Source organism: Pteropus medius, unplaced genomic scaffold (assembly GCF_902729225.1).
Source record: "Pteropus medius unplaced genomic scaffold, Ma_sr-lr_union100, whole genome shotgun sequence".
Lineage (NCBI taxonomy): Eukaryota > Metazoa > Chordata > Mammalia > Chiroptera > Pteropodidae > Pteropus > Pteropus medius.
The window spans coordinates 26,279-43,431 of NW_024348242.1; the positions used below are offsets into that span (position 1 = coordinate 26,279).

Here is a 17,153-nt window from a genome sequence, read left to right on the forward strand (position 1 = left end):
GTGAACTCACAGCAACTCTGTGAGGCTTCGGTAGTGCCGTGTCCTGACTCGCGGACAACCCGCCTCTAAGGGGCTTTACAGTCAGACGAGCCCTGCCCCTGGACTCAGGAGAGGTGACCCAGCTCTGGAGGGCGCTTGTGTGGTGATGCAGGTGGCCCAGGTCCCACGATGCCACACGAGTCACACAGATGCTGTTATGAATATCCCAGCCTGGGGCTGCCCGGGGCTCGGATCCAGGAAGTGGATTCACACTAGTATTTTTGTACTTGGTCAGAACTGAGCTCTGCTGAGGCTCCCCAAAAAATCTCAAGGGCCCACAGGCGTAACAGGGGCAGGAGGATGCCTGTCTGAGCAAGGAGGGGCCTGTGCCTTTGGGGGCCTGGGGTGTCAGAGCTTCTTCCTGTGCAGGTCACAGGCAACATGGAAGCCCGAAGGGGTGGGCTTCCATTGATCTTGCCTTCAAAACTTTAGCACCTTCGACCCCAAAGTCTCATCCCAGCCTTCACCCAGCAGATGACCCCAGGGCCAGCCATGAATCCAGAAGAGGCTCAGGGTCATTGGCCTGAGGCACCTGGTAAGTTGAGGGTCGGGGGGAACCACAGTGCCTGGGCCAGCAGGGAGGTAGAAGTAACCAGCAGAGGTAGGGACACTGACTTGGGTTAGACTGTGCTCCACCCCAATTCCTGTGTTGATGTCCCAACCCCTTGTACCTATGCATATTTGAAAGCACTACCCCACAAAATACTTCCACAAAGAGAAAAAGAGTAACTCTATGGGGCAGAAGTTTGGCTGACGACACCCTGATCACCTATCAAACTGAACATCATCAATAATGGAACAACCAAAGTCACGTGCCACATGACGTAAGGACCCAGCCTCACTTATGGAACATTCCTTCCAAAAATGCATATCCTGAGCTGCAAGGAAACATCACACATGGCCACTTTGGGGGACATTCTACAGGACAACTGGCTCGTAATCTTCAAAAATATTCAGGTCATGAATGTCCAAGGATGCAGGGATTGTCCCAGGCGTCACAAGTCACGGTGGTATGTGCGCGTGGTACGGGATGGGTTCTTTCACAGTTTAGGGCGTTATCGGGAGACGTGATTAAACGTGAACGGACGTGATTAAACGTGAACGGGGTCTGGCGAATCGAAGGCAGTAAAGCATCAGTACTGACCTCCTGACTTCGATGGTCTCCCTGGGGGTTTGTCGCGTTCCGCAGCTGAAGGAAACACACAGAGGTGTTCGAAGGCACCAGGCCCATAACTTACGCTCCAAGGGAAAAGGTCTGCATGTTCCATTTGCTGGTTTTCTGATTTTGCTATTGTTTCAAAATAAAGAACTATTTTAAAACAAAGATTCATGCGTTTGGGGAAGTGGACTGTGAGCGAAGGCATCGGAGCAGAAGCTCTATCACTGCTGCTTGGACACGCAGTTTGGCGAAGGTGGGATGCGGGGTCCAGGGTCTGCAGAGTGGGGGCAAAAGGGACCCCTGAGCTCTGGCGGCTGAGCACGGGTGCTCTCAGCGGAGACGCCCCTGGGGAGCTCCCACGAATCCTGGGTTTTCTGCGGCCCCTCACTTCACACCACCTGACTAGCAGCTACCCATGATTACCCCGCACTCCTCGTGAGCCCGAAGGCAGGAACTTGACTTTGTTCCCTGCTGCACCACACCAGCTGCTCAGCACCCATGTCAGCTAGCATAGCGGGGGAGGCGAGGATCAAGGGCCTATTTCTGGAGGCGACAGTCCGGAGTGTCAAAGTCACCCACATAAAAGGGGGTCACGTGCTGCAGGAGACGCACATTGGCCCCTGGCATTGGCCCCTGGCACAGTTCCCACGACACAATAATAGGTAAAGGGCAGAAGACAGAGGCGCCTTCATGGGGCTGCTTATAAGACGGAGCCGTGGGAAACCGCGGGGGTGTCCCTCAGCAAGGTGTGATGCACCAGTGAGCACACTCTGGCAGTGAAATGCCGCTGGGGACGACAGGCAGGGAGTGACAGGGACAGGTGTTCAGGATACAGCTAAGTGAATAAAGGGGGAGTTCAGAACATTAAACTTTAATTGAATAGAACATGTTTTGCAAACAATGAATTACAGCCTGAGGGTGAAGGGCACCCTGCCCCTCCCTGCCTGGGCCGCCCAACCACAGGGCCTCTGGCAGAAGCTCCACAGACAGAAGCGCTCAGGCTGCCCACGCCCACCTCACCAGGTCAGCTGGAAGGGTCCGTTCAGCCCTGTCCGAGGGCAGGTGGGAGGGTGGCCAGCAGTGGGACACTCTCCTGCCTCCAGAAAGGCCTGCTCCCAAGCGGGACGGGCCCCTCTGACTTCTGACCCCGTGAACATTTCCCAAACGCTTCCTCCGTGCCAGGAGTGCCAACCAAACTACCTAAACATTCCCAGGACCCAGCAGCCACTAGGACCTCTCAGCAGACCCCCGACCCACCGCCCAGGGAACTTGGGGACCTCCTTTCTTCAGCTGAGATAAAACTGTAAGTTGTCTTGACTGGTCGATGTGCACATCGCTCCCCGGGGCACTGGCCTGTCTCCTGAGAGACAGCTCAGCCCAGGCTGCCCCCCGAAAGTTCCAGGAGCATCCTGGCCCCCCAGAAGGCATCACTGGAGGCCTGGCTGTTGGGCCACTGCACCTGGAAAGCCAAGACAGCATTACACAGGAAGGCAATCCCCACCTGGCTCCGCCTCCTCACCCTGGGACCCACCCCCTGCGGATTCAGTAAGAAACTGTCTCACGAAAAACCCCCTCAGCACCTCCCCGCCCCTCCCGACTCCAGTTCCACTGACATCCAGCCTCGAGGCCTCCCCGCCCCTGTTCATCTCCTGTGGCTGGTCCACTCCTGAGCTGACCCAGGACGTAGGGAGGAAGCCTCACCTGGCTGGAGGGAAGGGGCTGGCTCGGCTCCACAGCAGACACAGGGCCGGGGAAGGCGGATGGGGCTGGTGCCAGCTCCGGGACACTGGAAAAGGGACTATGTCAGGACACGTCTCAAGGGGGTACCAGGCCACATTGTCCACCCGTGAGGAGCACGCCCTGGGCGCTCTGCACGGCGGGAGCCCTTCGAGGTGATGGACACTCTTCAGGACGGGCTCCTCAGGTACACAAGCTGCCTGAGGGGCCTGTGTGACGCCTCAGCACATGGCTCGGGGGCATCGGAGAGCATCAGAGCAGGCTCACAGAGAAGGGCTGGCGAGTAGAAACGTGAAGGACAAGGTCACACGGAAGGGGACAGGCCTGGAGGATGAAGGGCACGAGAGGCCCTTAGGATCACAACAAGTGCAGCCACTAGGGACAACTGTCCGGCAGTTCCTTAAAAGACAATCACGCACCTGCCCTGTGACCCAGCCATTCCACCCTTATGTGCAGACATCACAGACATGACATGTGCAGATGACATGTGTCCGGGTACATGTGCCAACAGGTGACAGACAGGTCAACGCACCATGCTCCCTCCTCACCAAGGGACAGGACTTGGCCATAAAGAGGCACCGACTGCCGACACGCAGCAGCAGGGACAAATCAGCAGAGCAGCTGTCAGGCTGAGCGAGAGAAGCCAGGCCAAAAAAAATACCCTGCTGTATGACATTTCTGTGACATTCTAGAAAATGCGGCTAAAGAAAGCAGGTCTGTGGCCCTGAGGGTAGGGGGCGGGGGGTCGAGGAGAGGAGCCTTCACAGCCTTCAGCTCAGTTATGGCTCTGTGGCAGGCACGAAATTCACACTCAGAAAACTGTCATTTGTACAGTCTAAACATGTTGGCTCCCTGGGAGCCAATTACCCACAACTAAGCTGTTTTTCAAAAAGGCATCAGGGTCATCGTATTAGCACACAGACGGGCTGTGGCTTCAGAGTTCAAGCATCAGACCACCTGGGGAGAGGCCAGGCAAGCCGGCAGGAGGCCCCGTGGTGCCATCTGCTCCATCCCAACTCCTGGCCATGCACAGAAAAGTGAGTCCAGCTGCACGGTCTGCATTCCCTCACCACCCGCTGTCTTAGCGCGCGGAGCCCGCGACCCCCACCTCACACGTCCCCTGGGAATGCTGCCCTCACTGGGCAAGCGGCCTTCAGCTACCAAATTCGGGAGACCCCAAACCCTCAGACCTGGTCCTGGGGGCCGGTATCGCAGATTCCCTCTGCACCAGAGCCCCAACCTGTCTCCTCCTCCATCCCTCCTCCACCCCTGGTATCCTGGGCTGCCATCCCGGCCCCCACGCCACTTCCCGCAGCACCTGGCCTGTCCACGGCCCTCCCGAGCCCGTCACAGCTGCACTTTGGAATACAAAACCCAGATCTTTACACTGCTCAGAAACTCTCACAGGCTTTGACTGGGGAAAAGAAAATGCCAGAAAGAGGCTGCTGGGGCCCAGGGCGGCCTCAGGGAAGAGGCAGACTCCGTGTCCACGCTGACATTCCCAGGCGTGCTTCCTGTCTGAGGGGAAAACTGCCAGGGACTCGGTGTGCGGCGCCTCCCTGGTGCTGACTCCGGCGCGACTCCCTGCGGCCCTGCCGGGCTTACCTCTGGGAGCATTCGGGAGCCGGCGGTGGTGGCGGTGTCACCAGAAAGCTGCCCACCTGTCCCTGTGTCTGGCTAATGCTGGCGCCCGGACCCTCCTCCAGGTATGTGCTCTGGGGGTCACTGATGGCTGGGTCACAGAATCCTGCACAGGAAGAGACCCCAGAACCCAACGTGAGAGGGAGGCGCCGGCCCACGTGCGGCACGGCCGAGGCCTGCAGGCGGCAGAGTCCGGCCCGGCCGCCCCGGGCCTCGGCCTCCGTCACCGAGCGACAGCCGTCTCCACGACCTCTTCAGGCCTCCAGAGGCCAAAACGAAGCCAAATTTTGCCTTGTCCTTCTGGACCTGACGTCATCCCCACCCCGACCGCTGCCGTGTGAGGGTGGGGCATGGGCGACACACTTCTCTGCCATTTTCACCTTTTAACTTAGGTGTCGCCATCATTCCACTGAGGAACAAGGTGTCACCACCTTCTCTGTTCTTTTTCTCTGCTTAAAATGTCTCACAGAGCATCTCAGACTATCTTTCGCTCTTAAAGGATCAGAACGGCTCTGGGTCCACAAACATTTAGGAGCAAGGCGGGCTGAGAGGGAGGCCCATGTCCCGGGTCAGCCGGGCAGTGGGCTCACCTAAGAGTCTGATCTCAGACCCTCGAACAGGCCAGCCGCCCCAGGTCCCCCCGTCCTCCCTACAGTCTGCTGGAGTGACCACCTGCCCTGCAGCCGGCCGTCCACACCTGCTCCGATCCGAGGACCACCCCGGCCGTCTGCTTTCTGCTGCTTCCTCCTTCCTGCGGGACCTTCAAGCTGCTCTGAGGTACGTGAACTACAGCTTAAATGCTAATTTTAATTCGAGCATTTCTGTTTCAAACATAACAAATCGACAGGTTTATCTGCATCTTCCAAGAGAAAAGCCACAGTCATAGAACTGAGGCAGTGTCGTGCAGGATAACCAGCAGGGGGGCAATGTCCAGTCCTGCAGACTCGAGCACAAGGCCAGTCCCAGCATGGTGGGCAGATCAAAGGCCGAGTACCCTGAGGAGCTGGAGCGGAGGGCGGGAGCAGTGAAGGGAGCAGAGTCAAACCCCGATGCTCAGGCGGTCAGCAGGGCACTCGCCCGTTCTCAGAGGGGTGAAGACCAGCTTCCCTGGTTCCAGGGGGAGGTGGGTCAGCGACTGCCCCACTCCAGCCTTGCTGGTATCTACGACAAGCAAACATGAGTCTCTGACAGTGAAAAAAATGGACAGCGAGAAATGAAGGCCAATGTGATCGAACTGAAAAGCTGCTTCCGGAAAGCAGGTGTCTGCGCCCTCACCCTTCCCTACTAGCGGAAGGGCCAGAATGAAAATGAAAAAAGAGAGCTTGAAATTCTCTTAAAATGTATAATTGTCAAAATAAAATACTGGAAGACAAAACCCTTGAAAGCACATAAATAAAGAAAAGAAAACATAGGACACAAGGTAAGCATTTTGGGAGACGGTCCAGGATCTCCAACATCCAAAGAACGTTTGTGCTCTAAAGAGAGAACTGAGCGTGGCAAATTATCAAAGAAACTACCAAAGACCAGGACAAGACATGCCCAGAGCCGAGAGAACTTGTTCTCTTGTTTTAAATCCAAAGGCTCAACGATAAGGTGAATTAAAAAGACTCACACCTAGGAATACTTAAATTTCAGAACGCAAGACTTTAAAAAAAGTTCCTTTTTCAGCTTTATCCATTCATCCAAGGCTGGAATGTAAAACAAAAAAGTTACAAACGAACTAACAAAACAAAACAAATACTCAAGATACAGATGACAGAATGGCGGTCGCCAGGGAAAGGGGGTGAGGAGAATGAACCAGGTAAAGGGGGTCAAATACGCGGTGACAAAAGGAAGGAGACTTTTGGTGTTGAGCACGCAGCTGACTGCACAGAGACCAAATTATGATGCCGCACCTAAAACTTATGTTACTAACCAATGTTACCTCAACACATTTAATTTTTAAAAAGCTCCAAGAAAGGAAAAATAGGTGATCTGTAAAGGGCTAAACATCGAAGTGACATGTGACTTTTCAACAACACTGGAGGCTACAATGATACAATATCTTCAGATTTCTAAGGAGCAAAGTATTTTAAATTCAGAATTCTGTCCCTGCCAAACCGTAAGTCAAATGTGAGGACAGATTAAAGACAACTTGAGAATACTTATCAGAACATTGACTTTGCAGATGCCCTTTACTACAAAGTTAATTGAAGACATTCTCTAACGTAACGAAGATGTCGAGCAAGAAAGAACCAGACCTGTCATTCAGGAAACACTGCAGCAAACCCAGGGAAGTGATAAAAGAGGATCTGGGGGTGACAGCCTCACCCAGGCCGAGCGAGATGTCACTTGGACGGGAACGGGAAGGAGGAGGGCTCCCAGCGGCAAGCCCTCGAGGGGACATTTGAAACACGAGGGGAAGTTAGGCATGTGAAAAAGCCAGCACCATGAGGAGAAAGGCAGTTAGAAGCTCCAAGAAAACACGGACATGAACACGGAAAACTCAGAGATGGCGGGTGACAGGCTGAATTCCGTTATCTTCCCTGCGAGGCGGGATGTCACAAGACGCTGCTGTATGGCTGGATGAGATACGTACATCACAACGTATGTTATTTCAGGCTATTTATGCTGCAGTGGTAACTAGGGAAGAAACTAAAATCACAGCAGCTCCCTCAGAGGACGAGGGTGGGGGAAGGCGGGGGGCCTATGGCCCTCGACCCTGTCGACCCTGTCGACCCTGTCGACCCTGTCGCAGCAGGTGCTGGCAGGCAAGTTAGGTGTGTGGACTGCAGAGTGCGGGGTGGCCGCTGTTTCATTCCATTCTAACTCTTTTCTTGTCATGCGTCTATTTTATTTTGACAAATAAAATAAATGAGAAATATTATCTGGGATGTTTGTGGGGAAAGCCTCGGTCCTGGTACCGCGGTTCTGGCTCTGAGCAAACACACAGGATTCAAGCGGGAAGTCCTGCCCCTCCCACCCCGTGACCTCAGAGACTCGGTGAGGAACCTCGGTGTCTATCTGGAGTGAACCCACCTGTGGGGCTGGGCTCAGCCAGGGTGGCGATGGACACGGCCATGGCGGCGTCTCCGGGGTGCATCAGGAAGTCCAGCCCCGGGCTGTGGCCCAGCTGACCAGTCCGAAAGGGAACTTCCTTGGAGGGTGCCAGTGCAAGCGACACCGGCCATGACCTAGGGCCCAGCTTGTTGCCGCCGACGGCCAGAGGGCAGAGGCCAGGGCCAGGGCAGACGGTGGGGAGAGTGGCCGGATCGTGGCCAGGCCCCTCCTGGTACATCTCACCACCTTGCAGAGACCTGGGAAACACAGCAAGCACCGTCCCTTGGTGGGCAGAAGCTCCCACAGGCCAGGGCACTGGGTCCTGGGACCCGACTCGGCTCAGCCACTGACACTGCGGGCCTGCCCCAGCCTGTCCCCCTGCCGTCACTGCTCTCCCAGTGGCTGATGAGGTTCTAGAGACGCTTGAAAACATTATTACTGGAAACCTAAGACACGTTAGCAGTTTCTCTACGAGAACCTTCCACGAAGCGCTGTTCTGCAGCTCTGAAAGCTAAAAATGATCAGAGAGCGCCTAACAGTAGAGTGAAAAAGTAACTTGATCTTAAAGGAATACAAGGCAACACTTGATAATAATTTTAAAAATTAATATTCCACAAATGCTCACAGTGTCTCAGATGGTGTTTCTGCGCTTTTGTTAACAATGACCACCACGCCCCGACCCCGCCCCAGCAATTTCTGCGACAACCTGCATGGCAGATCCTATACCTGTCCCTATTTCACAGATGAGAAAAGCTAGGCACTGAGAGGTCACAGAAACCTGCCCAAAGACACACACACCTCAGTGGTGTTGGCCCAGATGTTCTCACTGAAGATGCTGACGTCACAACCATAGATGGAAAGAGTGTGTACAGCTTGCCAGTTACACAGGCTCTGGGCCTGGCCCCGTGCTCAGACTTGGTCTGCTGCTGGCCAGCACCTGTCCCGCCCTTACGTCAGGTTGGTGCCTTATCGCAGGAGCAAAGGGTGAGCAAAGTGCTTGGACAGCGCCTGGTACACAGTAGGAACTCAGGAAAAGTTGGCTGTTCTCAACTCATTGAAATAAACAAACCACGACAGCTGGGTTTGCCTTTAGGAGATAAGTGTATACATTTTTCTAAGTCTGTTTTCTGCATTCTCCGGGATGTACATGAAGTCAGGCTATGAGCCAGGCTCCATGAGCAAGTGTAGTGTCCTTGACATGGGCTCCTTGCCAGTGGCTCCCCAACCCTGGGTCACAGCTATTTCTGCTCCCAGCCATCAATAGCCTGGGCTGTGTTGACCCCAACATTCCCATTCCCACCCCACTCCAGGCCTGGTTTCCTACTGTGGGGGTGGGGTGGGGGGATGAACGGGGAGACGGTCCCTGGCCTACAGGGATGGCAGTACCTGGGAGTCAGTTGCTTTGGCATAGTCTCATCTCCAGCAAAGTCTGAGGTCAGGCCAAGAGGCTCCCACGGCCCTTGGGTGGTGGTCTCTGTGGGCTGTGCAGGACCCCTTTCCTCACCTCCTGTTGAAAGTCCATCAGATGGGAGGGGAAGCTTGGTGATGCTCAGGTGCCAGCCGCTGGCTGCAAAAGGTTGCCACCACTGAGCCTTCCCAATATTCTTCACTCGTCCCTTTATCTGTCTTTGGTCTGGACGACAATCCATAACCAATGACCTAAATCCCGGTGCTTGGCTCACTTCCCAACTCTCGCTGATTTCTGGCCCTAGCCACACAGTAGCCTCTAAACGCAAAATGGCTGCCACAGCCCCGGCTGGCCCTCAGCTCCAAAATTCCTGCTCCTTACAGGGTTAAGTCCTGAATGCAGGGATTGGGGGCCAGGGACTGTCCCTGGAACAGAATGATCCTACCTAGCCTGTCCCTAGACACAGGGTGCCGTGGGAGGGGCATCAGAAATCAGCCCCCAACCACGAGGAAGCGGGAACTCTGGGGCCACTCACCTGGCCACTGAGGCCTGTCCGCACTCCCAGGGCCAAGGCGGCGGTGGCGTGAGGGCTGCGGGGCTTCCAGGCGCCCCCCGCTCGCACCGGGGTCCTCCGACGTGTCCCCCGCCGCTGGCCGGGCGCGCAGGAGGCCGGCCCTTTGGCGCCGCCGGTAATTGGCAAACCAGTTGTAGATCTGATCTTCGGTTAAGGTGGTCTCCAAGGCCAGGTTCTCCTGCCAGAAACAACATGGCCTCGAGCCCCGCTTCGCCGCACACGCCGCGGGGTGCGCGGGGCGCCGGACTGCGCAGTCGCGGGAGGGCAGCAGAGCCGTCGGGCCCGCGGGGCACCGGGCGGGCCCCCCTCGCTCGCCGAGTTGTCTCCCCACGGGGCGGCTCGGGGCCGGCGGGCCGCGCCCCCCAACACATCCTCCGCCCGGTCCCCGACGGCTCGGGCGGCGCCTGTGGCGTCGGTGCCCCCAGAGAAGGGCCCTCTGCTCCCTGCGGAGGGGCGATCGCTGGGCGGCGACCCCCGGGAGGGCGTCGCCGACTGGACGAGAAGTGAGCGGAGCGGTAACCGAGCGCCCTGCCGACCGGACGCGGGAGAGAAGTGGCGGGGCGATCGTTACGAGAGCCCTGCCTTTTGGCCAGGGGACAGAAGCGGCCAAGGTGATCCGATATTAGGACGGCCCCGCTGACCGGACCGCTGGGACAGTCGCCCTGATCGGATGGGGGGCGCAGCGGGCGGGGCGATCCCTGGGAGAGCCCTGCAGATGAGACGGGGGGGAGAAGCGGGCTCACGGGAGAGCCACGCCAACTGGACAGGAAACATGACGGGCGGAGGAAACAAGAGACTCGCGATTGGACAAGCCCCAGAAGCGGCCGGAGCGATCGCTTGGAAAAGCTTTGCTGATTGCATGGGGGACAGAAGCAGGAAGAGCAAAACAGCCGAGCCTTGCGGACTGGACGGAGGGGCTCAGGGAGCCCGCCCAGGTTCCGGGGAGCAGTGGTCCCTCCCACCCCTTCGCGCCCGTTCCCTGCGAGCACCCCGCCTCCGCGTCTCCCGCCTCCGCAGGTACTGGGCTCCGTGGGCGTCTGCCTCCTTAGTGCTGGGAGCTTCACAAAGGCCTTGACACTCCTCACCCTGGTACCCCGTGTCTGGCCGCAACAGGTGCTCAGTGAGCATCTGCGGAAGCCACACGCAACCGGGGCTGTCATGACCCCATGTGAGAAAACTAAGCCCTCCACATGTGCAGGCTGGACGGTCAGGGTCGGCCAACCAATAAGCTCCTGTCCCCAGGAGAGTTCAAGGAGAGCCGGAGACCACCAGCGCCCTGGCAGACAGGCCCCTGGGGAGGTGTGGAGCGGGTGCCACCTAACGGTGGGGTTAGCTAAGAGGAGAGTTGCTTGGCCTGGCTCTCATAGGTCTTACCCGCTCAGCCCTGCTGGGGTTGGTGCTCACACCCGAGGCGAAGTCATGCAACTTCTGGCGAACCTCTCTGGGGAAGTTGCGGCTCTTCAGGCCATCAGGGCAGAGGGAGGGGGGCGGCGGGTTCCTGGATGCGGACAGTGAGGAGGCGGTTACAGGCGGCCCTTCTCCAGCATGTACCTCATGTGCTGTGCAACACTAGGCACCTCTGGACTTCCTCTCATCTCTCTGGCCGCTCCTCCTCCCCTCTCTCTATGCTGCAAAGTCCCAGGGGTCCGACGAGGGAGGGGACCCCTCAGCCTGGCCCACACTCTGCTCCACATGCTCAAAGATCTCGCCAGGGCTTCCAGTACCACGTGATGAGATGCCAAAGCTGACGAATGGCTGATAACTGTTGAAGCTGGATGAAGACACTGAAATGGGTTATGCTTTCCTATTGTGTGTATTTATTTCAATTTTTGCAAAAGCAGACAATGACATGTAACCAAACGGCACCTGTCTATATAAGACTTGCTATCCAGACACCAACTGAACAGATCTCCGTGGATGTCAAAACATCCCACACATCCCAAATCCTAAGTGGAGCCCGATTCCCGGCTCCCAGAATCTTCCCCAAGCCCCCGTCCTGTGCATCTGTGAGAAACTACCACACTCCAGCAAAAGTGCTGAATCCCAGCTTTATTCTTTCTTTTCCTCCACCAATACATCCAGCAAATCCTTCAAAACCTATCTTGACACAACCCTTTTTCAGCCACTCCCAGAACTCTAAGAACCTCCTGCCTCTGCTCCTGCAATGACCGTCTGCTGTAACTCCAGTGTCACCCCCTCCTTATGCCCCCAGAGACCGCCATCCCTTCCTGAGCCCTCTCCTCCAAGAATTGGCCAGGCATGCACCGCTGCCCGCTCCTCACAGGAAAGAACCAGCACATCACAGGCCTCTTCCGAATGCATCTCTGCCTAGCATTCCTCACGCTGAATTATGGAACGTACTTTGTTTCCCTGACTACTCTCCATCCACACCCAATGTTGGCTCTGGAGAGCAGGGCCCAGTCTCTATCCCCAGCACCTCCAACAGCACCCAGCAATTAGGGGCTTCTCCAGACGAAAACTGTCTGCTGGTCGCCTAATCATTTGCTTTGCTATAGGACACTCTGGCAGGTTGTCAGCTCCTATATGGAGGGATGTGACTGCATCCCTGAAGACCCCAAGGCCGATGAACCAGGCGAGCGCCATGGAAAAAAAAATCTCTGATCCAAAAGGAATCTCTCTTCTTCTTCCAGTAACTAGGCCATTGCCCAGGCCCCCTGGCTAAGGAATCGACCATGGCTTGGGCTGCCAGGAGCTAAGACAGGTCTCCAGCCCTCCTGACCAGTGGGGAACACCCAAGATCAAGAACAGAGGCTCTCGGTTTCAGTGTCTGGGCCGGAATCCTGGCCTCGCGGTTCTCTCATGTGTAGCCTCAGGCAAGTCACTACTTTGTATGCCTCCATGTGACGACAGTGATAATAATCAGTAGTTGTAACAGGTACTTAGTGCGGATAACGGTCACACTGATAATTATTATTGACGTCGATTTAGTATCTATCATGTGCCAGGCCTCCTTCTAAGTACCACATGTCTCATCAATACTTGCAACCTTGTCATCTGTAAGCCTTGGGATTGGCCTGACCACCTGCAGAGCCTGACTATGGATGAGGACCCAAAGCACATGTGTGGGCAGCTCCCACAAGAGGGGACCTGAGGAGAGTGAGTTCAGGGTGCCGCCTCCCTCCCTACGGGGTCCTCACTGGTGGGTAGTGATCCCTGCTCGAGCTAGAACTCTCTGCCTGGGTCCTGGCAGAGGGGGAGATGCGCCTCCAAGGCCAGCTGGGCAGGTGGAGGGTTGTCAGTGTCGGGCATGATGGCTGATGCTGAGTCTGTCGCCTTTTGCCTCTGACTTCCTGCCCTTGTCACCGGCCTCTCTCTTACTTCAGCTCCTGCGGTTTCGGATAGCACATCCCTTGGGAGCCCCAGGGAACAGGGGACACAAAGGTCCACGGAGTACCTCTTCCTGCAGCGGAACTTTTGCACTGGGGTCAGCGTGGCCACACCCCGTCTCTTCATGACCAGCCCGTAGTGAATGTCATTCCACAGCCGGACCAGCTCCTGGCTGCCTCCTGGAACCCGGCAACCCTGCCAGAAAGAGCCTGCTGAGGTCTGGCCGCCCTCACCCACCCTGCAGCACTGCCATCGACCCGACCTGACCCCTGGGAAGAGCTGCTCAGTGCTGTGCCAGGGGCCAGTGCTCCAATCCCCACCGGGCTCAGCAGTGTGTCCCTGGTGGCCTAGCTGGCCACCACCATGTCCACACTTCCACCCTCCCACAAAGCTCCCTGATGATCATAGCTCTGTCACTCCTTGCAGGTGAGGGACACGAGGCAAAGGGACAGCAGGTGATGGGCTGACGGCCACACACGAGGCAGAGCAGAGCCACATGGTCACATCTGAGGGTCCGAAGATTGCCCCATGTCTTACATGGAAGACCTTTTCTTCCCACCCAGCAGGGCCAGCCCCTCGTGGCTCAGCGAGTGCACCCCAGCCAAATGAGTCCTGGACTGTGCCCGGCGACAGCTCACTGGGTTCGTGTGACTTGTTCACATAATCAGACTTTAAAGGTGGCCAAGGACACCTGGCGTTGGCCTCCACCCAGACACTGCAGTCAGTGTGCGTGTTTCTTGCCTTTCACTCCGGTGTCCTCGGGACCATCCTGGGAGGGAGGTGCTCAGAATCACTGAGCTGTCCTGCCGCGGCACCAGATAAAGCCCATCATTGTGGGCTGTGACCGATGCAGCCATCAGGCTCGGGCACCACTGTCAGGAGTCTCCCTGCCTACGGAACGTGGCCCTGGGTGGGAAGCGCCCTTTCTTAGTGTGGTGGCCCCATTGTAGCGCTCATGTCTCTGTTTCATGTCATCTTGTCAGAGACGCTTCTGGACCATCCTGACTTTATAATCCCTGATGTCATTCTCACATTTCGTCACGGATCGCCTTCGTGGCAGTTGCAACTCTAACTATGTTCCCTCGTTTCCTTCATCCATGTACTTGGACGGATTTTAGACACCAAGCCCCTCCACCATTCCAGGTGTTATGCTGGGTGTCGCGGCCCCTCACCACAGGGCCTACAGTGCAGCGAGGAGAAGCAGATGAAGCACAAATAAAAAGGGGGTCAGAGAGTAGAACGCGGGGTTGTAGTGCAGGATAAAGGGGACACTACGTAAGGCAGAAACCAGAAAGGCATCAACCAGCCACACGAAAAGACGGCAATAGACTCTGGCAGAGGAAATGGCATTTGCCAAGGTCCCGAGACAAAGAAATATCTTGGGGATTCTAGGAACGGCAAGGAAGCCAGCATGGCTACTGTGGAGGAAGCCAGGACAGAGTCTGGAGACAAGGCTGGAGAGCAGGAAGGCTCCGACTGCAGGCTCTGGGGCCACTGCCCAGGTGTACCCCACAGTCTCGCCTGCAGCTTCACAACTTCCTCTGGCTGCAACATGAGGAACAGATCGAGGGGCAGGAGGTCACCACATGGCCGGGAGAGGAGGGAGTGGAAACAGAAAGAACTGAATGGAACTGAGTATCCTGGAGGTAAACGGCATGAATTATGCATGGACTGTAACATGGAGTGAAACAGGGAAGAACAGGTCCCCAAATCCCTCATTTGAAACACTTTGAGCTGGACATACTTTAGAATTCAGAATTTCTCACACTTGAGGACAGAACGGCACATATCCAACTTAGTAAAACGAGAGTGGACCATCCTCGCTCGTTTATGGCACCTCCCCCCAGCTTTCGCTGACGCTGGGCCCTCCATCTTGTTCGGATGGCAGTGGGGGCTGCCCCTCCCTCTGCGCCCCACTTCCCGCACGCCAGGCCTACCTCCAGCAGCCGGCAGGCGGCCTGGTGCTGCTCCTGCTGGGCCAGCGCGCGGGCACACACCAGGGCCACATCCACGTTCTCCAAAAGGTGCAAGCGGAACTGGCTGTTGAGCACAGCTGCGACCAAGGGCTGCACCTGGGCAGGGTCATCCTGGAGGTCCCGGCACAGCCTGCCTGTGAGGGTCACCAGCTCCTCCAAGGGTGGGCCAGCACCCCTGTTCCCCTGCAGCAGCTTCAGGAAGCTCTGCATTCTGCATCCAGTGGAGCCGTCTGCACACGAGATGATAGTCATGACGACGGCCAGCACTGACCACAGGCTGACTGCCCATCAATCCCCAGACCAGCTCTGTCGGGCCCCTCCTGCCACAGACACTCGCTTCCCAGAGAAAAGGCAGGGAGGTGTCAGAGGCCCACTGGCACGGCCTGAGTCCCTTCTGAACAGTTTGGTTCTCGGTCGTGAACCACTGAGCTAGATGCTATCACTGTGACAGTTCATCTCAGTCCTCTGAACGTCTCATCTGTCACCTAGTGCCCGGCACACGGGCCCCACCCCAGTCCTCTAAAACCTCTCTGCCTCCACCATTTCCTTATACACCGGGTACCTAGGTCTTGTTTCATCCCTTCTCTGGGCTCGGTGGGGGCAGGGACCATGGGAGTGTGGTCATCAGGTCCCCCAGCATGGGCCAGATGGATACCAAGGCCTCCCCCGTGGTAGGGGGCGCCACGGGGCTGAGCCGGGGGCCTGCGGAAGCAGGACTAGTACCACCTGTTTTTAGCTGTTTTGATTTTGAAAAAAACCTGAAACATAATCTGAAAGGCGCCAAGACAAAGGTTACCCTAATCGCACAAATTAAAAAGTAAAAAACATTTTAAAAACCCTACACAACGAAATGAACCTTTGCTGAGCATTCCTGTGTGGCTCCTACTGAAGCGTGGGTTCCGTCACCTTCACACTGTGGGACCCTGTGGTAGCACTCGGTTTCCTCCTCTGCGGGGGGAGGACCACGCGCAGAGAGGCGAGGTAACTGGCAAAGGTCCCAGAGTGGGGACCCGGCAGGCTGGACTCAGGGCCAAGCAGAGAGCACTGGCCAGTTACACCCCAAGAGCCCACTATGCCCCCATCCGTCATCTCTGCGCCCCCAGACACACGCAGTGTGCTATGGCACAGAGGGTGCTCGTGACGACACCGAATCTGCTGGGACCGAGGGCATGTCCTAGTCCACAGGTGGGCTCCTGCCAAGCAGCGGCACTTGTTTAACACCTTCCGGCCGTGGTCTTAGGCCGCACGCCGGCGACCGCTTTTTCAGGCATCACCCTTTGGTTCACTGTGACTCCGACTCCCATGAGGCTCCTCCTGGAGGCGAGGGGAAAGGGCGGGCGCCGCCACCGCTCGCAGCGCGGCTGCAGACCCCGGCCGAGGACCGCGGAGAAGGCGCCTGTGCGCGGCCTGGCGGCGTCGGCGCCGCAGCCTCCCGGGTTTAGCGCCGTTTCTCCGGGTCCCGACTCGGGGCCCGCGATCCTCCCCGACGCCATGCGCAGGAGGCCTTCGACCCCGCGTCCCCTCGGCGGGGGCGGGGAGGGCAGCGCTGCGCTCGGAACCCCGGGTTCCTCCAGCTCCCGCCACCCCGCCGGCGCCGGGAAAAGCGAGGAGGGGGCTACGCGCTGGACTCCTGCGGACGGCACCCCGGACACTGAGGGGACCCGGCCCTGGGCAGGGATGGGGGGGACGGTGGGCAGGTGGCTCTACCCGGAGGCCTGACCCCTACACCCCCCGCCTGGCGGTGGCCTGGCGCCCCTGTACCTTTCGGGGCTCACTGCTCTCGGCGGAGGCCGAGACTCCTGCCCGGGACGCCCTCCTCGGATGCGGCGCCCGCAGCGCCCCCGCCCGCGCCCGCGCCCCACTTCCGCGCTCGGCGCGCACGTGCTCCGGCCGCACCTCCGGGGAGGAGGCGCCGCGGCGGAGCCCGGGCAGGCGGAAGGTCCGGTCGCTACAAAGTATCGAGGCCGCGGCCAATCTGGCCGGGGCCCCGCCCGACGACCCGGCCTCGGGGCCTGTGCCCTGCGCCCCACGCCCGCCAGCCCGTGCGCGGGGCCGTGGGGCCCGGGGGTGCCATCGAGCCGGGCTCCTGGCTCGCCCGGGCCCCGGAAGGAGGGGAGGGGGCCGGGGGCTGCGGGCGGGGGAGGAAGGGAGCAGGAGGAAGCTGGGACCCTTGACTGACCTCAGGCCACCCGCACAGGTGCACAGCGGAGCCCGAGACTTACTGGGGTCGAG

The 17,153-nt window shown here is 57.9% G+C and overlaps 1 protein-coding gene across 4 annotated transcripts; it reads right to left on the bottom strand.

Annotated features, from left to right (window-relative positions):
- Positions 1–2,333: 2,333 nt before the first annotated feature.
- On the bottom strand, positions 2,334–16,749 carry ANHX (anomalous homeobox). 4 transcript variants are annotated; one of them, XM_039879128.1, is made up of 11 exons: positions 16,069–16,749; positions 15,778–15,869; positions 14,883–15,151; positions 13,013–13,140; positions 10,972–11,095; positions 9,559–9,775; positions 9,002–9,182; positions 7,595–7,872; positions 4,541–4,682; positions 2,900–2,984; positions 2,334–2,657 (listed from the first exon to the last, which is right to left on the bottom strand). In XM_039879128.1, the coding sequence occupies exons 2-11, from the start codon at positions 15,788–15,790 to the stop codon at positions 2,571–2,573; spliced, it is 1,524 nt and encodes a 507-aa protein (XP_039735062.1). In that variant the 5' UTR covers positions 15,791–15,869; positions 16,069–16,749; the 3' UTR covers positions 2,334–2,570. The 4 variants fall into 4 exon arrangements, with proteins under 4 accessions (XP_039735062.1, XP_039735061.1, XP_039735063.1 ...); XM_039879127.1 differs by having other exon boundaries at positions 15,778–16,749; XM_039879129.1 differs by having other exon boundaries at positions 9,002–9,122; positions 14,883–16,749.
- Between the last annotated feature and the right edge of the window lie 404 nt (positions 16,750–17,153).

Coding starts and splice junctions, on each gene's coding strand:
- ANHX (XM_039879126.1), bottom strand. CDS start 15,173: ATGACTATCATCTCGTGTGCAGACGGCTCCACTGGATGCAGAATGCAG. Junction 11,096..13,012: donor AAGTTCCGCTGCAGGAAGAG/GTACTCCGTGGA, acceptor GTCCGCATCCAG/GAACCCGCCGCCCCCCTCCC. Junction 2,985..4,540: donor GCTCCCGAATGCTCCCAGAG/GTAAGCCCGGCA, acceptor TCCCTTTTCCAG/TGTCCCGGAGCTGGCACCAG.